Here is a 22,678-nt window from a genome sequence, read left to right on the forward strand (position 1 = left end):
ATGGATAGGAAAGGTTGAGAGGAATATGGGCCAAACACACAGACCAATGTTACTAGTTCAGTTGAGGAAACATGGTCAGCATTGGCAAGTTGCATTGAAGGGGCTGTTTCCATACTGTACAGCTCTATAACTTTAATTAGACAGTAAAATTCTGAATGTAGGTTTGCTCGCTGAGCTGGAAGGTTCATTTTCAGATGTTTCATCACCATACTAGGTAACATCTTCAGGTGAGCCTCTGGACGAAGCATTGCTGATGATTCCTGCTTTCTATTTATATGTTTAGGTTTTTTTGGGTTAGTAATGTAATTTCCTACGGTGATGCTTGTCCCAGGATGGATCTGTTGTCCCAGCTGAAGTGGTGTCCTTCCTCATCTCTATGTTAGGATATTACTGAGAGGTAGTCATGTCGTTTTGTGGCTAGTTGATGCTCATGTTTCCTAGTGGCTAGTTTTCTGCCTATTTGTCCAACATAGTGTTTGTTACAGTCCTTGCATGGTATTTTGTAAATGACATTAGTTTTGCTTATTGTCTGTATCGGGTTTTTCAAGTTCATTAGGTGCTGTTTTAGTGTGTTGGTGGGCTACCGTGATGCCAAGGGGTCTGAGTAACTGGTCATCATTTCAGAGATATCTTTGATGTATGGCAGAATGGCTAGGGTTTCTGGAGGCATTTGGTCTGTTGGTTTGGGTTTGTTGCTAGAGAACTCTGTGGACTGTGTTCATTAGGTACCCATTCTTTTTGAAAACACTGTATATAAGTTATTTTCCTCTGTGCTGCAGTGTGGTGGCTCATTGGAATAATGTTCCGATGCAGCTTTGTGGATGTTGGGGTGGTTGCTTCTGTAGTTCAATATTTGGTTCGTATGTGTTGTTTTGCTGTAGACATTGGTTTGAAGTTCCCCATTGGCTGTTCGCTCTCCTCTGACATCTAGGAATGGCAGTTTGTTGTTGCTTTCCTCCTCTTTAGTGATTTTATGCCAGTAATGCTTTAATTGATTATTTTGAATGTTTCCTCTAATTTGTTTCGTTTAATGATGTCAAATGTGTCAACTACTTAACGGAACCAAAGTTTGGATTGGATGGGTGGCAGAACTATTTATTCAAGTCTCTGCATTACTGTCTCTGCTAAGAACCCTGAGATCAGAGATCCCATGGGTGTTCCATTGGCTTATCTGTAGGTTTTGTTGTTGAAGGAGAAGTGGGTGGTAAGGCATAGGTCCACTAGCTTGACGATGAAGTTGGTGGTATTTTGCATAGGTGCCTTTGGGTCTTCTAATAGTGTAGTCAGTGTTTCCTTGGCCAGGTTGATGTTGATTGATGTGATCAAGGTTTGTGCGAAGATTTGTAGCTCGGGTGCTCGTTGTTGTGGTTCTGTTCGCCGAGCTGGAAGTTTTAGTTGCAAACGTTTCGTCCCCTGGCTAGGAGACATCATCAGTGCTCTGGAGCCTCCTGTGAAGCGCTTCTTTGATGTTTCTTCCGGTATTTATAGTGGTCTGTCCTTGCCGCTTCCGGGTGTCAGTTTCAGCTGTCCGCTGTAGTGGTTGGTATATTGGGTCCAGGTCGATGTGTTTGTTGATGGAGTTTGTGGATGAATGCCATGCCTCTAGGAATTCCCTGGCTGTTCTCTGTCTGGCTTGCCCTATGATAGTAATGTTTTCCCAGTCGAATTCATGTTGCTTGTTGTCTGAGTGTGTGGCTACTAGGGATAGTTGGTCGTGTCGTTTCGTGGCTAGTTGATGTTCATGTATGCGGATTGTTAGCTGTCTTCCTGTTTGTCCTATATAGTGTTTTGTGCAGTCCTTGCATGGTATTTTGTAAACTACATTAGTTTTGCTCATGTTGGGTATTGGCTCCTTTGTTCTAGTAAGTTGTTGTCTGAGCGTGGCTGTTGGTTTGTGTGCCGTTATGAGTCCTAAGGGTCGCAGTAGTCTAACTGTCAGTTCTGAAACGCTCCTGATGCATGGTAGTGTGGCTAGTCCTTTTGGTTGTGGCATGTCCTCGTTCCGTGGTCTATCTCTTAGGCATCTGTTGAGAGATAGTGAGACTATGGGGTCTAAGGGGAGCACCTGGTTTGTGAATTTTGGATATTCCATAGAAGCGTGGTGTATTGGATGCGTCTGGTTTCATTTTTTGGAAGTCAGTCTTATTTATTTCAAGATTTCTGAAGAAGTTTTTTTTGAGTAGGGGTGAGATTCGGTTCTCTAGTTGTGGGTTTGGGTCTATCACCACTTTTTGAGATGTGTTGGTATCTGCAAGTAGTGCATTCACTTTTTCAATGTAGTCTCTTTGATTTAAAATGGCTGTCAAGCGCCCTTTCTCTGCAGGTAGGATAATAATGTTTTTATCTTTTCTTAGTCTTTCGAGTGCTTTTCTTTCTTATGTACTGTAAAATTATTTTGAAGCTGTTCGCTTCACTTTAGCTACGTATTGGTCTTGCCGACAGTTTAAACCTTTAACCTAAATTTCAAAAGACTGCATGTTTGTTTTATTACTCCTGCAAATATCTTTTTGTAATATGAAAACAGTGATCTGATCAGCACAAGTTTGACTAATATCACAACTCTACTTGATAATGCTGTCCTAAGGAGCACTTGTTATTCACATCAGAACAAATAATATGATATAACTGAGGCAACTACAAGTGTATGAAATTTTTTTTTGTTTAACATTCTTGCTCAAGAAGCAAAGCTGGAATAGAAATACTGCAGATAGAAAGGATGAAAAAAATCATTGTTAAATAAAAACTGCAAACAAAATCAAAGATTTTTTTGCCAAAGGAACAGTTCAGATGTTTCTCACAATCCTTTAAGGTGGTAAACATTTTCAGGATCCAGTGATGGCAATTGGTGATTGGTCAATTATTTTATATTTCTATACAGTACATTTGAAATTTACTGGAAAAGATCTCCACCCACAAGGTGGATGACTTAAGGACATCTGATGCTGAATAATTTCACTGTCGATATTTTTTATTGATTCCATACAGGAGGTGACACCACATGAAAGGTTTCAAGCTTAAAAGTGCAATATGGCAGCTGATCATGTTGAAACACACAAAAGTAGCTCATCGGTGATTCAAAAGAAATTGAACATGCTGCCACACTAAACCCTCTTAACATCAGGACTTGTCACACAAGTGGATGTGAAAATTCACAACTGAGAGTTGATTGTAATATCAAAAAAATCTTTTTAAAACAAAGGGAGAACCACAGAGATATTTTAACTGAAGTCTTGACTCATTGTAATTTCCCTCTGTGACCTGCTTCAAAGAATTTCAAGAATAAACAAATGCGTTCATCACTCAATTTCCCACAGAATGTTATGAACAAAGCCTCATAAATCTAATAGCTATCAAAATATGATCAATAGGATGGACAATTCTGGATTTAATTTTAGAAAATTAAAGTATTAAAAAAGTATTAGTGGGACAGTACTTTTGCAATTAGTAATTTAGCAGAAGTGGACTGAAATGGCGACTTGAAGTTTCTGTCTATGTTAAAGCAATGTCGTTCAGGAAAAAGGTTCACTATAAACATATTCTGAAAAAAAGAGACACAGCCAATTCCAATGCCCAGTTGAAGAAAGAGAAACTTCACTTCTGCAGATAGCCTAAAAAGATACAGACAGCCTGAGGGTCAAATTTAAAAACCAAGGAGAGTGCATGCCAAAATATTCGCGAGTAAACATCAAGGAAAATCCAACATTTGTACCTGCATAAGGAGCAAGATGATAACTAAAGCAAAGAGCAGTGCCTTTCAGGACCAAAAAGAAAAACCCCTTTGAGTAGAGGTAGAGAATGATGGTTAGGTTCTTGATTGATAAGGCTGTCTTTACAAAAGGGTGAAATCAATATGCCATAGTTAAGGAAGATCAGTGTAAATAATTGGATGGGGTAAACATTGTAAGAGACGTATTAAAAAGTCTATGAGAAATACATCCAAGCATGTAAGAAGAGAAAAAAAATTACAAAAGATCTGACCACCACTACATCAATGGTACTCAAGGACTGAAGGACTGCCAACATTGTACCATTGTTTCAAGAGAAAGCAATTATAGGCTAGTTAACTGGTTAGAATCAGAATTTGGAAATGCAGGAAGTCTTCTACCCGCTGAATCCTTATAGTTTCCTGGAAAAGTAATTCAGCTTGTGGAACTTGCTGCACTCTACCACCCCTCCAGACAGCAACAATTGTTTCAAATTCTGTTTTGAAGCCACGATTAAATAAGCCTCCAGCACACTTTTCACACAGAGCACTCCAAATCCTGTTGTGGGTAAATTAGAGTCTAGAGATGTACAGCACAAACACAGACTCTTCGGTCCAAGCCGACCAAGAATCTTAAATTAATCTCGTCCTATTTGTCAACATTTGGCCCATATCTCTCTAAACCCTTACTGCTCATATATCATCCAGATGCCTTTTAAATGTTGCAATTGTATCAGCCAATCAGGCAGCTCATTCCATACAAGGACCATTCTCTGCATGGAAAAGGTTGCCCCTGAGCCCTCAAATCTTTCCCCTCTCACCTTAAACATATGCCTTCGGGAAAAGATCCTGATTATTCATCCTATCCATGCCCACATGATTTTATAAACCTCTAAGGTCACCCCTCAGCTTCCGACACTCCAAAGAAAATAGCCCAAGCCTATTCAGCCTCTCCTATCGCTCAAACCCTCCAATCTTGGCAAAATCCTTGTAAATCCATTCTAAACCCTTCCAAGTTTCACAACACCTTTCTTGTAGCAGACAGACCTGAACTGAACGCAGTATTCCAAAAGTGGCCTGCCAATATCCTATACAGCTGCAACATAACCTCCCAACTCCTATACTCAATGCACTGACCAATAACAGCAAGCATACCAACAGCCTTCTTCACTACCCTATCTACCGGTGAGTGAAAGTTCAAGGAACCACATGCAGTGGAACAGAGGAACCATGGTGTCTGTATTTCACACGTAGCAGGCGAGCTGATAAGATAGTTAAGACTGTTTTGGTATGTTTCCCTTTCTTTGAATATCTCAGCCAAGGAAATTATACCAGAACTGTACACAGGATACGAAACAGATCAAAACTTGAGTACTGTGCAGATCTGATTACCACATTAAGAGAAAGCTGAGATCGTATTAGAGGGCGTAAAGCAGGATTACAACAATGTTAAAATGTTCCAGTCTTGGTGATGAGGAGAATAGATTATGTAAGCATTTGGAGCAAGAGTGGACTGTACAGCCTATTCAGCCAGCTTCATTATTCAATAGAATTGTGGCTGACCTTCAGCTTGAACTGCCTGGGATTAATTTCCTTCAAAGTGCAGGTTGAGGAAATACTTAATCCTGGCATATAAAATTAATTAAGGCCCTTTATAGTCTTAGCAACAGGATCAAATAGCAAGTGGCATGAGTTTAAAGCAGTTAGTAAGAGAATGAATAGAGAGGCGTGTAAATATTTTAAATTCAGAGGATTAGTGACCCGGAACTCACTGCTGAAAGGGAGATAATGGCAAAAGCTCGCACCACATTTAAAAATGTACTTAGATGTCTTGCAAAACTGTAACCGTGTAGGGCTATGGATTATGTGCAGCAAGTTTGGATAAGGGTAGCTAAATACTGATCGATCATGACAGACACAATGAGGTAAATGGCTACCTCCTGCATTATTTTCCACAATTTGATCTCAAATCTCTGATTATACAAAAACAGCAACCAGGAAAAAGATTAAATGCTCCCTTCAGCTCACCCCATAGAGTTATGCATAAGCAACTTGAGTGAGTTGTTTTGGTCATTGTAAGCACTTACTCATCCCCAATCAAAGCATTTCTATTTCATCCTTAAAGGCTTGCCTGCACATTAGCACACTGAGCCAATGGCAGTAATTCTATCTATCAAGTTGTGACCTGCCACGAATTACAGGAGATAAGGTAGGGAAGAAGTAGAAGCAAAAGTCAGATCTCTACCCGAGACCACTGCTGGAAATTACGTGATGCTGATTCTGGTGAGGGCAAAACTTGTTAGCCAACTCACCTCCAAAGTAAAGCAGTAGATCATGAAGAATGGTAACTTAAAAGTATTGACAACCTTGAATGCCTCTTCAGAATTTTTGCAAGATCTGCATGGGGACTTCTGGGCTGATGCACAATCTAGAGGCAACTGTGCTCAAAATTCACACACCTTTCCAAGGAACACGAGAGAAAAATAAATAATGAAACAAGAGAGTCTTTAAATTATTGAAGAAAATGTATTATCATTAGCTTACCTGAGAGAGTGAAACCACACTGTTATCTTCATTAATTGCTTCATCAACAATTAGTCGATTGGGTCTATGCTTCTGCTTCAAAATAGCAGTTGACAAGTCATCAGATTTGGACCTACAAAACAAAAAGCTTTGCATTACATGGTCACACTAAAAGTCCCATCACCTTATGGCACATCAACAGTAGGGATAGTTCAGTAAAACTCACTTAATCGCATCAATTTGAAACTCATTACTTTGTTAATAGATTTATAGTAACAAGATTGGTGATAAACAGTCATAATATTTTAGATGATATTAGATTCTATTGTATCAACATTTTACAATTGATTTTCAGCTACTTCCATAGATTAAATAGTATCCTATTTTAAAATCTACAGTCCACCACCAGAGGTCTCAAACGATAGTTCTGAAATTTTAAACTAATTTTAAGTTGTTACAGCATATTCTACATTATACTGATTTCCAAATCATATCACAAATGAAAAATGGCTTTCAAATTGTGCTAACTCATACAGTCTACATATACAAGGAGCTAGTCTTTTAAAATGAAATGGGTTATATGTCAAGCAAGTTCTTGTTTTCTGGATGACAGCAGTTAATATATCCTTTTCATAAAGAAAAATTCCTAACTTTTATTGCAGTTGTTAAAAATTATGGGAGAGAGGGAGAGAGGGAGGGAGGGAGGGAGGGAGGACCAACACACGTAAGACAAAGAGCCAGTGTTCATGAAGAGAGAAGACACATAACAGCATAATCACAATCACCATGAGTATTAAAGTTGCTCCATTAACATCCTGCCTTTATTACATGCTCTCATTTCTTACCTCCACCTTTACAGAGTCTACATTTTCCATTCTTGCTATCCGACTTATCCTCATATAGGTCATTCTGGTATAATGCATGTTTAGTCAACACAAATTGGCTAAAATGAGTTGTGGGCACTGTTTGGATACTGCGAACTTTCTACTGAACGGGTATAGCAATTTTCTATCGTGATCTCCTACATCATGATTTTCGATAACAATTTTCCATAGTACAATTTTCTATAGAGCAAGGTTGCAGAGGAATGCAATTGCCACGTAAGACAGAACACTGTCAACAAACCAACCCATCATTCTTTCAAAAACGCATACACCTCTGAATATTTAGTTCCCAGCTTTGATCGCTTTGGAACCATGCCTCCAAGAAGGTTAAGATAATACTCATTAATCTGTATGTGTGCCATTAATTCAGTTACTTTGTACCACAAGCATTCAAGTAAAGAGCCATTAATTTTGCCTTTTTAACTATACTGTCCCCTTTGACCCCAATTACAGCTGGATTTTTTTCTGTATTTGTGTACTCTACCCCTTCCTCACCCATTCTGGGTATCATTAACCAAAAATAGCTATCATCTCTTCTGATTTGGAGGCATTTATTTCCCCAATCAAATCCTCCCCAGCCCTTCATTAATTTAAAGTACTCTCTGCAGCCCTAGTTATTCAATGGATGCTGAAAACCCACAGTATATTACAGCATGGAGTAGAATATGGGTTAATGCGAAGAAACAAGCTCTCAAATATTCACATGACAGAGCAAATAAAGGCATGTAGCATGCCATGTATTTTAACCATCAAATTATTTTGGTTGCCAATTCATTTTGATTTGAGGTGGGAACTAAACTTGGCTACATCATTTTGAAGGATAGCAGATTGTCCGTTGGCTTTATTTTAAAAACAAACATATATTTGTTAATTATTTTTAAACTAACATCTGTTACTACAACTTACAATAGAACAATAAGCCTTTTTAAAGCAAATTTTCCAGTCTGCCAGCAGCAGCCTTTTCAATTTCACATCAAATAGCACTATTTTACTGCTGTTATCAAAAGAAACTAATGTGCACACTTAAGTAGAAACAGAAAAATAATCTAGAGATGGAATACACCAGGTGTGAGAAGGAGTCAAGTTTTTCAAAGACCAAACAAGGGATTTCCTTTCAGAATTGAAATAAAAGACAGTGAACTTAAGTAAATGTATTTTAAACAAAAGTTGTGAAGATTTGTTAACTCAGGTCAATTTGTTAATGATTAATGGCTCTCTAACTTCATCACATCTGCTTTTGGTCTGCCCAATCACAGATGTTCAAATCTCGTAGGCCCCATCGGCTTGTCCCATGGCAGGTTCACATACATAAAATTTAAATCCATGTTTCCATTTAATTTGCATACATCTCAAACAATGAAATAACACTGCTTAAGAAGCCGATAGGCACATAAGAATAAGCCAAACCAGCACACAGATTCCAAATTTAAAACAAGTGTGAGGCAATTCCATCGCAAACTACTATTTGAGTGTATTCTCTAATACTTAGCAGCAGGTTGAGTTAACTCTTGTAACAACTGCACCACTTTTCCTCAACAGTAATAAAATATTCTTCATTCAATTTCACTTGTATCTTCATTTCTATTGTACTTGTTATTGGTGATCAACTAAACACATTTATAGAGCACTTTCAACCCACTGTACAGATGTGTGCTCAAACAAAATTTGACACCAGTCCATAAAGTCCATTTTACCAAATGACCATGAATGAGCAAAAAGTTGTTTTAAAGAGGAAAAAAAGGCAAATAAGGGAAACATTTATGGCAGGAAGTCCAGAACTCAGTCATAGGAGCTACGGTGTGGAGAATTACATTAGGGATGCACACACTGCTAGAAATAGAGAAGCAAAAGTATCTGAAAATTGCAGAGGTGATGGAAGATTAGAAAACAAGGAAGGGAAAGGCCATGGAGGAATTTAACAACAAACAAGAGAATATTAAACATTTGACTAATTGGAAGATGACATAAGTCAACGAGCACAGAGATGACAGGTGAATGGTTCATGGTACATGGTAGGAGTTACAAGTTACAAGACAGGCAATTTTGGAACAGGTCAAGTTCACAGACTGCAAGTTAGGGAATCAGCCAGATACTTCGAAGTACTGAACTTGGAAGCAGTTTCTGCAGATTTAAAATTAAATGAATGAACAAGTCATCAAAAATACTGGAAAGAGACTTTTATAATGTAAAATAATTACAGTGATTGTACTACCATCAATCACATTTCACGATGATACCGGCTTAAAAATTAGGATGGACCGTCCCATCTAAACAGGTTTGGAAATTTAAATCTGCGAACAAAACATTAACATTAGCAAGGCTGTAAACCACTTTGTAGGGATTTATTCTCAGCATGCTCTCCCTTCAGAATTCAAGCAACCCTTAAAGTTGGCAATCACATGGTTCCAACAAATCTTTCCAACCTGTGATTCCTCCATGGTCTTTTCCTCCCTTGTTTTCCAGCCTTACATCACCTGTGATTCCTACCATCTCAAAGGACAATAGGTGAAGAGGAACACTGCCACCTGTAAGTTCCCTTCCAAGCCACATACCATCATGACTTGGAAATATGTAAGTGCTCCTTCACTTTAACTGGGTTAAAATCCTAGAAATCCTTCCCTAACACCACAAGCAAATCTATAGAGACACAGAAAATAAGTGCAGGAGTAAGCTATTCTGCACTTGGAGCCTGCACCACCATTCAACATGATCATGGCTGATCATGCAATTTCAGTATCCCACCCCGCTTCCTTTCCATTCCTCTTGATCCTTTCAGCCACAAGGGTCACATCCAGCTCCTTCCTGACTATATCTAATGAACTGGCCCCAACGGCATTCCGTGGTAGAGAATCCCAGAGGGTCACAACTCTCAGAGTGAACAAATTCTTCCTCATCTCAGTCCTGAATAGCTTAACCATTGTTCTTAGATTGTGATCCCTAGTTCTGGACTTTTCCCAACATGGGGAACAGTCTTCCCACATCTAGTCTATCCAGTCCCATCAGGATTTTGTGTATTTCTACGAGATCCTTCATCATTCTTCCACATTCCAGTGAGTACAAGCCCATACAGTCCAGTCTTCCTTCTTATGGCGGCCCTGCCATCCCAGGAATCAATCTGGTGAATTTTCACTGGATTCTCTCAATAACAAGGATATCCTAACTCAGGCTAGGAGACCAGAACTCTTTCTTAGAGACTGCAGCAGCTGAAGGTGTCACTCACTACAAGAGGAATTAAAGACAGGCAATGAGATTTGTTTTGAATCAATTTGTAATTTCACAGTTGCCAGCCTTGATTCAACACCTCAACTAAATGCCCATCATTCAGACATAAATCCTCATAGCATGTTGAAATATCAAAACGTCAAATCAAATTCATTATTATTCTCATCTAACATGTATAGAATTGCTCCAATTTTTAAAGACTGATTCGACATTTACTTCAAGTGAAAATCTAAACCTGCTTCTTGCATTTCACAAAGTGACTGAGACTATTTCACAACGTGAACAAACAGAACCAAGTTACAACTTGCATTTACAGAGTAATTTTAATAGAATAAAACACGACAGGTACTGAGCGGAGAACTATGAAACAAAGCCATCAAGCCAAAAACTTGGTTAAAGATGTAAATGGTGTTTTTAAAAAAATAAGAAATAGAGGGGCTATGGGTGGGTTAAAAAAAAGTCTGTGTTAGGTTGATGTTCCAAATATTCAGTTTGCAGAGAATGGAATAACAGAACAACAAAAATGGAGATGTCAATCTTGGACAAGAATGTGAATAGACACCAAGTCAGAAAGCCTTTGTTGTAATTGTACAATACCAATTTTTGGCAGTAAAAGGAAAATGAAAACTATTTGCACTTTTGTCACTGCCAAACTTTAAGGTACTAGCCATATGACAATTTATTTTGGTGAAAACACAGGAGTAAGTTAAGGTATATCCAACTCAATGAGAATACTGGAACTACAAAATTTAACACTACTGAAGGCTGTAATCAACAGGCAACTTGTTAATTGTAATATTAAGACCATCAGTCAAAGAAAACAAAATCAAAGGAAGACTTCCTGTTTTGTTGCAACGATTTATTGTTTATATGATGCTAAATAATTTCTTCTAATAACTAAAGAATGTAGTATAATAAGTGAATTTTATTTTTATTGCATTGCTTGGCAAGCATCATTTACAGCTAATGTACATTTGAACTAAATTATTTATATCATTCTATGTCATAATACAGAGAACATCGCACTTCCAGAAATAATGGGCTTTTTGAAGGTAATGCACAATTGGGTGTAAATACTCATTGCCAAGTCTCAAGGACGGAGCAAGCAATCATATCCAAGATTACCAGTGCTGGAAACATTGGTAGCACTTACTAACCATGGTGAAAATTAGACACCTGGAGCTGTCCAATCCTTTCATGATCTTAACTAGAAGACTTAAGATAAAATAAAACTTCAGGGACACTGTAATATCCCAGTTGCAGGTGTAATTTTATCTGTTGAAACTTTCCATATATCAGTGTGATGCTATTTTATACCTAGTCTTAAAAGATATTTTAGCACATATAAGAGCACATTGTTTGGCGCATAAGCATTAAAGCTCTTCAGTTTTTCACTGACACATTGAGGAATTATTTATAAGAACATGGGATTTAGACAATTTAAAATAACATAAGAACGGTTACAGTACAACAGGAGGCCTTCTGACACGGAGTTCACACTATCCTCATACATTTTATGCCTGCAGTTCCTGTTGTCTATAATTCCAATATTGTTATCAAATTCGCTCTTGAAAGCAAAATTAAATGTGCTTTAGAGACAAAAAACTGCAGATGCTGGAATCCAAGGTAGACAAGCAGGAGGCTGGAAGAACACAGCAAGCCAGGCAACATCAGAAGGCGAAGAAGTCAACATTGAGTGTAGCCCTTCTCCAGGGCTGAGGATGGTTGTAAGGCGAGCTGCAGATAGGGGTGGGTTGGGAGGAGAGAAGAGCAGGATGGTAAGGTAAGGATAGGTAAAGACAGGTAGAGAGTACAAACTGGTTGGTCAATAGGAAGAATGAATCCGGTTGGCAGCTGGAAGGAAAGGTCGGTTAGAGGAATGGAAGGGAGGGGAGGGGGAGGGGAAAGGTTTGCTGGAAAGGGAGTCAGGAATCGAAAGGGATGTTAGTTGAAATTGTACAGCACAACGTTGAATCCTCTGGGCTGGAGGTGCCCAAGTGGAAGATGAAGTATAGTTCTTCGAATTTGTGGTCTGATGCACTGTGACAGTGGAGGAGGCCAAGGATAGTCATGTCAGAAATGTAGTGGGAAGTGGAATTAAAATGGGCAGTCACTGGGAGGTCAGGTCGGCTGAGACTGCAGCGCCCTGAGTTTACGTTTGGTCACATCGAAGTAGAAAATACCACACCGGGAGCACCAGATACAGTAAACTAAGTTGGAGGAGAGGCAGATGAATTCTGTCTCACCTGGAAGAACTGGTAGGGGCCCCTGATGGAGGTGAGGGGGGTGGTGTGCCAGCAGGTTTTACATCTTATACAGTTGCAGGGAGTTGTCCCAACCAAGAATTGGTGAAGGGAACACTCCCTGCAGAAGGCAGAGTGGGGTGGGGAGGGGAAATGTTTTTAGTGATGGGGTGGCAGGTGAGGACAAGGGAGACCTTGTCTTTACTGCTTTTGGGCAGGGCGGGTGGGTGGGTTTCGAGCAGTGGAGCGAGGAATGAAGGTGGTGCGCTGTCTGGATGATGGGGGGTGAACCATATTGTTCAAAATAGGTGGACATATGGGATGCTTGGGAATGGACTGTCCTTGTCTGAGAAGATGCAGCAGAGGTGGAAAAATTGGGATTACTGGATGGAGCTTCTGCAGGATAATGGGTGGGAGGTGATGTGATCCAGGTAGTTTTGAGCGTCTGTGGGTTTAGAGTAAACTTCCATCCGGAGACTGTCACTGCAGAGGAAGTGGTGTCCAAGGTAGACCAAGTGAACTTAAGGGGCGACATGAAAGTTTTTGGCAGTCGATGAACTGCTCCAATTCAATCTGGGTGCAGAGTGCAACACCGATGCAGTCATTAATGTAACAGAAGATCTGAGGTACTGAAGAGGGACTTTGACATAGCCGACAAAGAGGCAGGGACAGCAAGGTCCAACTGAGTGCCCATGGCCATCCCCTGGGTTTGAGGAAATGGGAAGAGTTAAAAGTTATTAAGGGAGAGGTCTAGTTTGGTGAATCTGCTCCACCAAACTTTCAAGTAGTGCAATCCAGATCAGAACTATTTGCAGATTTAATTCAAAATGTCCACAATGTACTCTTATGTAAGGTATGGTCTGTCTGGATAGCACAGAAAATTAATACTTTTCACCCTATCTCAGTAAGTATGACAACAATAAATCCAACCATAGATTGGATGATTTCAGAGCAAAATACAAATGGCTAGTAGTTACTTACTAACCATGCCTCTGAAGCAACTAAACTCAAGTGAATTTAGTTGTAAACATAAAATCCAAACTCAAAAAGGAAAGTCTCATGAAGTCAATTATTATATCGACGTTTCAATTACTTTGATCTCTGCTTAACCATAATTTTTACAGCTGCATAGTGGACTTCATCTGCAGGTGAGAAAAATCAAACAAGCCCTACAAAACAAAAAGCGTAAACGACTTATTCACAAAATATTGCACGTTCACCTTGGTATGAACCAGGTTGGACGTTGGAAAATGAACCATAAGTGATTAAATCCTATTTCGTTGGGTCTCGACTTTTATGTCAGCAGCTGCCAGGCTCCACAAAATAGCTTCCCCCACCAAAAAAAATCGCTCTCGTCATCCGGCTGAAACAAATTGCCGCAAATAATTGCGACGCGATTTTTAACTGCATTTCCGGAGAGGGGCTTTGGTGGAAATAAACCGAGGGCAGAAACTCATATCTGGGATCAGGCCTCTTCAATGAGATGCAGCCTCTCCCAGCTAGGCCTGGATGACACAGTGAAATCGGCGAGGAGCAAACCAGCCTCTCCCTTCCCCCTTCGTGCAGTGGGCGAGGAAAAGCCTGAGGCCTACCGGCCTTCAAAGCGACCGGGAACTACTATCCGCCTCACAGACACATCTGAGGGTATACTCACTCTCCTCCCGAAGCCATTACCAATCAGTCTCCCACTGCTCGCAGGGATTCACTTCTCTGAACCTCTGATGGATAGTATTTTAATCCGTTTTTGTGCTGTCTCCCCTGTCACTCAATGGTCCCTTCTCGCTCCAGCTGCCGAAGTACTAGAGGAAAAAAAACCCCCTGGCAGCCGCTCCAACGCGTCACTCAGAGCTCACAACGAGGCTGCCCAATCCAGAACCTTCTCCCGGAGCCATGACCTCGCAACCCCGCCCGCCTCCGCGCCTGCGCCGCCAAACAGGGCGCGTGAGCCCGCCTCCAACTGTCAATCACCGCACCCGGAAAGGGCTTCGCGCTGCCTTTCTGTTGAGTCATTCTAAAGCACTGCTTCCTTCATCAAGCCTGGTGGAAATGTGTAATGGCAGATCTATCAGCACCTTATTCATCTGGGAATAATTTTTGATTCGTTTTGAAACTGAAACTTTACAAGTAACGAGCTTTTCCACTCCGCGTCTCGATTGACCATTCGTCATTCTAATCCTTAACAGTTTCCTTTGGTTTTTTTCAAGGTCTAGCAGATGGCAATTTGTGTGGAATCTATTCTCTCCTGTTGCTATATTGATTTGTCATTAAAAATATCAAAAGGGAGTTGGCTCAGACATTGTAGTTCATGGAGAAAGATGGGTGTTTAGATGGTCTGAAGATGTTGCAGTACAGAGTCGGGGCAGAGGTGAGAGTAGTGGAAATCACTAAGGAGAAGGTGCTGAGGAAGGTAAAAGGTCTGAATGTGAATAAATCAGTCAGACCAGATGGGCTGTACCCTGGGGTTGTGAGGGAGATAGTTGAGATTACTGATGCACTTATGGTTATCTTTCAGGAATCACGAGTGAGGGAGGGTTCCTGAACTGGGAAATGGTGACTGTAACACCCCTATTTTAGAAGGAAGAGAGGCAGAAAATGGGAAATTATAGGTTGATTCATGTTACCCTGATCATTGGAAAGATTTTAAGAGCCCATTATTGAGGATGAGAGTGCGGAGTGCTTGGAAGTGCATGGTAAAATAGAGCTGAGTTAGCAGCTCCTCAAGGGGAGGTCATGCCTGACAAATCTTTTAGAATGCTGTGAGGAGGTAATGAGCAAATTTGACAGAGGAGAGCCATTGGATTTGATCTATTTGGATTTCCAGAAGGCATTTGACAAGATGTTGCACAGAGGGCTGCTAAGTAAGTTAACAGCACATACTGTTAGGGGCAAGGTACGGGCATGGATAGAGGATTGGCTGTAGGCAGAGAGTCAGGATAAAGGGTCATTTTCAGCATGACAGCCAGCGTACTTGTGGAGTTCTGCAGGGGTCAGTATTGGGACCACAACTATTCTTGTTATACATTAACAATTTGGATGAAGACACTGAGGGCACTGTTGCTAAGTTTGCAGATGAGGCAAAGCTACATGGAGGGGCAGATATTGTTGAGGAAGCAGGGAGAATAGAAAAGGACAAACGAGAAGAGTGGGCAAGGTAGTCGCAGATGGACTACTATCTGGGAAAGTACACGCTTCCAAATAAATCGGTTGGACTGTAACCTGAGTTGAGAGATTTTAAACTTTGTCCACCCCAATCCAACACCAGCACCTTCACATCATGTGGGAAAGTGCAAGGTTATTCACTTTGGGAGGAAGAATAGAGGTGTAGATTATTTTCTAAATGCGAAAAGGCTTTGGAAATCTGAAATACAAAGGGTGTTGAGAGTCCAAGTTCAAGATTCCTGAAGAAGGGCTTATGCCCGAAACGTCGATTCTCCTGCTCCTTGGATGCTGCCTGACCTGCTGCGCTTTTCCAGCAACACATTTTCAGCTCTGATCTCCAGCATCTGCAGACCTCACTTTCTCCTCCAAGATTCTGTTAAGTCTAACATGCAGCTAACTAATATTGGCAGTTCGGAAGGCAAATGCAATGTTAGCACAAATTTCAAGAGGGCTAGATTACAAGAGCAGAGTAATACTGCTGAGGCTGTATAAGGCTCTTGTCAGACCAAATTTGGAATACTGTGAGCAGTTTTACACCCTGTAACTAAGGAACAATGGACTGGCCTTGGGGGCAGGTCTGAAGGAGGTTTAGATGAATCATCCTGGGGATAAAAGTCTTGTTGTATGAGGAACGATTGAGGACTCTGGGTCTGTATTCAATGGAATTTAGAAAGATGAGGGGAGAATCTGATTGAAACTTAATGCAGAGAGGCTTGAATAGAGTGCACTTGGAGAAGATGTTTCCACTCGTAGGAAAGGCAAGGACCTGAGGGCCCAGCCTCCCTCTGAGGGGACAAAACTTTAGAACTGAGATGGTGAAGAATCTGTGGAACTCATTGCTCCAGAAGGTTTTAATGGTAAGGGGAGCAAAGGTTACAGGATTAAGGCTGGAGAATGGGCTGAGAAGCATATCAAGCTTGATTGAACAGCAGAGCAGACTCATTGGGCTGAGTGACCTAATTCTGCCCCTATATCTCAAATGCCAGAAAAGTATCAAAAAGCCTTAACATGAATTATTAGTACTGAGATTTGAGTAGCGAGGTTCCGTCAGCACAGCTTTCAGGCAGGTAGAGGGATCCGGAAGGTAGTGTTGAGGAAGTCTCAACCTTTGCTCTTGTCTAAATCATAAAGCACGGTTAAGCATGTAAATTCTGAATGAGGTGACATTGTGTAAAAAGGCAAAGCAGAGATGCTCTGAGCACCTTAGCAGGTTCAAAGTGAATTAACGTTCAGATATCAAACTAATAGCCCAGTAATCCATCCTGTTTTGAGGCATAGGATGAGTTTTGACCATGGATGCAAAGTGGCCTGGCACCAGCATTGCAATGTTAGCTGATGGTACACTCCGCAGAGCAGCAATGAGGTGCAGATCTGTATTTTAAGTTAGTCCAAACTGTGCTGTGAAATGGTGAAGCTGGTGCATTGCTGATGCCAATTTCCATGTACAAAGGGTACAGATGGTTGCTGCCCATGGAACGTGGGGATTGCTGATCAGGATTGAGGTGTGTGGAAGATGTTGCTAAATTCCAACCTCCAGGAAACTGTTCTAACTGCGGGCAGTTAGCATCTTCTAATTTTTCTCCAGTCCCTGACAAAATAGCAACCTGCATGCAAGGTAATAATGAGAGGTTAAAGCATGCAAATAGGTCTCTCATCACTCATTAGCACCATTTTCATTCAAAATCTTGGAATTCCCTTCCCAAGGGCATTGTGGGTCAACCTACAGCACATGAACTGCAGCAATTCGAGGCAACTAGGGACAGGCAATAAATGCTGACCGGTCAGCAATGTCCACGTACCATGAGTGAATTAAAAGAGAAGTGGGGAGAGTAATTTACTTGTAATATCTGAGTTAAGTGCAGTTTTGCTCACATCTGTCCACCATCGTAAATTTGTGCTAACAAACAGTTTTACATTAATAAATTTTGGTCAGATAGTTGGGAAACATTCTCACTCAAAGACCGTAAAACAGGTGCAGAATTAGGCCTTTCAGCCCATTGAGTCTGCACTGCAATTCAGTGAGATTATGGATGATTTAATAAGCCTCAACTCCACTTTGCTACCATTTCCCTTGTTTCCCTTACTGATTAAAAATATGTCTTCTATCTGCTTTGAATATTTAACAACCCAACCTCAATTGCCATCTGTAATAAAGAATGCCACAGATTCACTACACTGAGAAAAGAAATTTCTTTGCATCTGCATCTTAAATTGGCAACACCTTATTCTGTGATTATGCTGTCTGGTCCTGATACTCCTGTAGGGGAAAAAACCCTTTCCTTAAGTCCCCCAAGAATATTATGTCTTTCGATAAAGTTGCCTCATTAATTAGCATCAACTTTTAGTTAGTAAATTATGCAACCCTGCCCAAAGCAAAAATCTAATCAAGCTATGATCCCTAAATTCAAACAAACTAACTTGTCACAGCAGCAAAAAGAGCGTAATCAATATATTACAATACTTTTCATTGTCTTTAGGATTGGGTTTCTGAACAAGGATACTAATTTCTCATTCCTTCTTACCCTTTAAAAGCTACAATTACCTGAGGTGATAATATCTTCCAAATGACAGAAAAGTCAACTTTCCCCAAGGATGCTGCATCAATTGAAATTGATAGATTTTCCTTGGATAGTGATATCAAGGGATATAAAACAAAAAAGTAAATGGATACGATTTACAAACCAATGACAACTGAGATGAATGGCCACTTCTGTTCCCATGTTCTTTGGTGGCAGATTGAGATATTCTAAAGCATGATCTTTATTTATTATAGTAATTGAATGAGTCTTGTGGCGCATTAGTAAAACTGGAGGACAACTTTAGATACTTGGATATCCTGGGATAATTCTACTTGAACTTTTATTTTTGTACAAAATGTTACATCATTGAAAGATCTAAATCTACACTTTTCGCTCTGTGATGCAAGCTTCATAAATATAGTTAAAATCTGAATGTAACAAATTACTTCAAGATTGTATTTTTGGGTTATAACAGATGCATTAACTGGCTTAATACATGATCCAAACTATGGGAACGAAATGACGTTTTAGCATCCTGTAATAACTGGACATTGCAAATTTTTAATTATTATTTCAAGATGGACACATGGAGTAGAATATTTCTTCACAAACATTTATAACATGGTCAAGTTAAGCAACAGTCTGTCCCTGGATATCATTTAACTTGGTTGTTTATTTAGTATCTTCTTGATCCTGTATTTTGGATGAAACTGGATCATTTGTGTACGTAACGAAGATGTGGCTTTCAGAAATTGCATTGTTATGTTCTCTTTGTAAAACTGCTGCAATATTCCTCCAACTTTTTAGAAACAGCTTCTTCCTCTGTAGTATTTATTTCTTTCAGGCAAGAAATCACGAATAAGGGGATTTGTCTGAAAAAGAAGACAAAAATTTGTTTTAAATAAGCCTAAGAAAGCTGTGCTAGATAAGTGGGATATTCTCCTAGATGTTCTTTCAGGGGATGTGGGTGTTGTGGCGAGGTGAACATCCATTGACCATCCCTAATTACACAGAGGTGGTGGTGTTGAGTTGCCTTCTTGAATTGCTATAGCTATGGGAGAACTAAATGTTTTTTGAAAGGCTATTCCAGGATTTGAACCCAGTGGCAGTGAAGAAACAGCAACATAACTCCAAATCAGGATTGTGGGTAGCTTGGAAAGGAACTTGAAGTTGCTGGTAGAGATTGCTGATTTGGAAGATGCCACCGGAGAAGCCTTGATGAGTAACTAAATTGCACCTTATAGATGTTACACATGGTTTCTGCTGTGCATTGGTAATGAAGACAATCAATGTTAAATGTGGTGGATGGAGTGACAATCAAAAAAATTGTTTTGTTCTGGATGGTGTCAAGCTTCTTGAATGGTGCTGAAGTTGCACTCATCCAGGCAAATGGAGAGTAATCGATTACAGTCCCACATTATGGACCAGACAAAACCCTGTCAAAATATTTTAAGATGGTGGCCTAGGCAGCATTGTGTTCTGGATGCAGTTCAATTGATCAGATTACCAGACTTGAAGCAAAACATACTTGATCCTTACTCTATAGTTAAAACACAAACAAAAGAAAAAATAATTTAAGTTTTCCATTAGAGTTAAATTATTTAACAGAATAATAGATTACTTAATAGTTAAGTAGCAACAGTTCCAATATAATAATATCCAATAAACACAGCCTTGGCCAAAGCAAATTCAGTAAAATAGACTGTGTCATGCAATTCTAGCAGCAGGAAGAGAACCCAAGCTTTTCGCTGTAAGAGAGAAGAATGATAGCTTCCACATCCAGCTTCGAAACCCCAGCACTTACTGAAAATTAAACTAAAATCTTGGGTCTGTGGAAAGTTGACCCCATCCATTTGTGCTGCTTCTATTATTCCAACTTTTTAAAAAAAAACCCAAATCCTCACAAACTGTTTATTTTATTGGCCTAGAACAGACCACTCTATACCTCTGTCTCAACTCTGCTCAAAACTAAAACAAAATGACAAAACAACCGTCTTAACGCCATTTTATCATGACACTTTGGCTTTGCCTTGCAGATGTTGGACATGTTTTGGAGTGACAGAACGGGAGTTACTTGCTGTAGAACTCCTAGTCTCTGAACAGCTCCGATAGCTTTATATAACTAATCAGTTATCCCAAGGATGTTGATAGCACGGCATTCAGAGATGGTAATGACATTGATCATCAAGGCTCAACGATAGAATTCAATCTTGTTGTAGATGTCATGGTTATTATTTGCCACTCATCAGTCCAAGCCTGGATATTGTCCTGGTCTTGCTGCACACCAACAGACACTTTCAGTATCTGAGGAGTTGTGAATGGTGCTGAACTTGTGCAATCATTGGCGAACTTGCTCACTTCTGATCTTATGATAGAGGTAAGATCACTGATGAAGCAGCTGAAGATTGTTGCATTGAGGACACTACCCTGAGAAACTCCTACAGAAATATCTTGCAGTTATAATAACTAATCCCCAATAATCACAACTATCTTCTTTTGTCCTATATTTGACTCTAACAAGTGGAGAGAATATTCCCCATTTCATGTTGACTTCAGTTTTGCAAGGCCACATTTGGTCAAACATAGCTTTGATTTCAAGGCCGGTCACTCTGACCCTACCTCTGGAATTCAGCTCTTTTATCTATGTTTGGACTAAGTCTGCAATGAGGTCAGAAGCCAAGTGGCCCTGGCAAAACCTGAGCACAAGTGAGCAGCTATTTGTTTGCAAGTGCTGCATGCTAGCATTGTCAATGATTCCTTCCCTAAAATGAACATGAATAGACTGATAGGGCGGTAGCTGAAAAATGTGTTGCTGGAAAAGCACAGCAGGTCAGGCAGCAAGAATTGACATTTTGGGCATCAGCTCTTCTTCAGGAATCCTGAAGAAGGGCTTATGCCCGAAACGTCGATTCTCCTGTTCCTTGGATGCTGCCTGACCTGCTGTGCTTTTCCAGCGACACATTTTTTAGCTCTGATCTCCAGCATCTGCAGTCCTCACTTTCTCCTAGTTGATAGGGTAGTAGGTTGGAGTTTGATAGCCACCTTCTGCACGGAACATTAGGATCTGGTAAATCAAGGGCCAGCTGAACATTGGACACCCCTGCATGTTGTTTCCACAACATGTAGAGATTGTGACCTTAGAATTACATCCTTTAATGGTAAAATAAGTATTTATTTTTCCCTCATGAGTCAATTTGTTCTCTTACAAAAGGATTATATGTCCCAAAGGACTGGTTTGAATGCCCAAACTTATTTTGATTTAAAAACATACATGTTATTAGGCCACTGGATTTAAATTGAAAGTAGTCTTTCTAATTGCAGGTCTAAAGTAAACCATTTCAGTTTCCATGTTTTGTTTCTTTACAAAGAAAGAATGTTGTTAAATGAAAACATATCTGTACACACAAAAAGTGATGCACCAACATATTGCAGTCTGGATTTTCTGCAAGTTGTACTGTTTTCTCAATATAACTCACACAAAGGTATTTTTTTTATATACAATATTTAGTGCAAGTTTAAAACTTTAATTAAAATTTGACCAGAAGCTGGGCCACAGGCTGGATTCAACACCTTTGAAAGTTTCTGTTCATTGCACCTTTTGAGGAGACTTTTAAAATTGAACATTTCCTTGGGCACTAGAGTACCATTTATTCTCATCTCTACTTTCCATCTTGAACTGAGTGGCCTTGAACTAATTACACATCCTACAGAACTTCTGTGAACAAGACGCATTTTTACAACAGTCAATAAAGATTTTATGGTAACTATCACTGAGACTTTAGTATGGATTAAATTCCACCAGTGGAGAATTGGTACATTTTAAAAGCTTTTGAAATTTACAACTATAACTAGCAAATGCATCTGTCTTTTTTAAAAATCATTTTCCACTATTTAAAACTGAATTATTCACAGGTCATGGAGTAGACAAAATAAAACGGGTGAATGAAATTTTGTCTCATTCACACAACATTTTTCATTCAATGTCAGCCTTACGGACTCCTAGTTTAGCTATTGCACAGACAAGTTCCTTTCACTCTGTTTGTGTCAGCTGTCATTCAGTTGTAACACCTTGCCTTTGAGTCAGAGGTGGAAGCTCAAGAGCTGCCTGAGGCATCAACACAAAATTCAGAACCTCCAATGCAGTACCAAAGGATTGTTACATTATGAAGCGTCTACTACAAGACATTTAATTGAGCCTTTTCTGGCGTATATAAAAAGATCTCATGGCACTATATCACAGAGAAAACAGGGGAGTTATTCCTGGCATCTGAATCAATATTTCTCCCTTAAATCATTATTACGCAAACTGATGATCTGGTTATCACATTACTTTTTGTGGATTTGCTGTGCACAAATTGGTTGATGCATTTCCCACATCACAACACTAATTACACTTTAAAAGTAATTAACTGGCTCAAAGCACAA

The 22,678-nt window shown here is 39.8% G+C and overlaps 2 protein-coding genes across 6 annotated transcripts in view; both read right to left on the bottom strand.

Annotated features, from left to right (window-relative positions):
• Nucleotides 1–14,405, bottom strand: part of vcp (valosin containing protein) — a 69,784-nt gene extending 55,379 nt beyond the window's left edge. Inside the window, exons 1-2 of one of the 2 annotated variants that reach the window (XM_060821967.1) lie at nucleotides 14,230–14,405; nucleotides 6,248–6,359 (exon numbers count right to left, since the gene is read on the bottom strand). In XM_060821967.1, the coding sequence (XP_060677950.1) occupies nucleotides 6,248–6,359; nucleotides 14,230–14,246 (129 nt within the window). In that variant the 5' untranslated portion in view covers nucleotides 14,247–14,405. The remainder of the gene's footprint in view (nucleotides 1–6,247; nucleotides 6,360–14,229) is intronic. The other variant, XM_060821893.1, reaches the window with a different exon arrangement.
• A 4,435-nt stretch (nucleotides 14,406–18,840) lies between these two features.
• The window catches only part of fancg (FA complementation group G), a 68,952-nt gene continuing 65,114 nt past the window's right edge, over nucleotides 18,841–22,678 (bottom strand). For all 4 annotated transcript variants that reach the window (XM_060829833.1, XM_060829841.1, XM_060829826.1 and 1 more), the window contains one exon: nucleotides 18,841–19,125. In XM_060829833.1, the coding sequence (XP_060685816.1) occupies nucleotides 19,014–19,125 (112 nt within the window). In that variant the 3' untranslated portion in view covers nucleotides 18,841–19,013. The remainder of the gene's footprint in view (nucleotides 19,126–22,678) is intronic.

Source organism: Hemiscyllium ocellatum, chromosome 1 (assembly GCF_020745735.1).
Source record: "Hemiscyllium ocellatum isolate sHemOce1 chromosome 1, sHemOce1.pat.X.cur, whole genome shotgun sequence".
Taxonomy (NCBI): Eukaryota; Metazoa; Chordata; class Chondrichthyes; order Orectolobiformes; family Hemiscylliidae; genus Hemiscyllium; species Hemiscyllium ocellatum.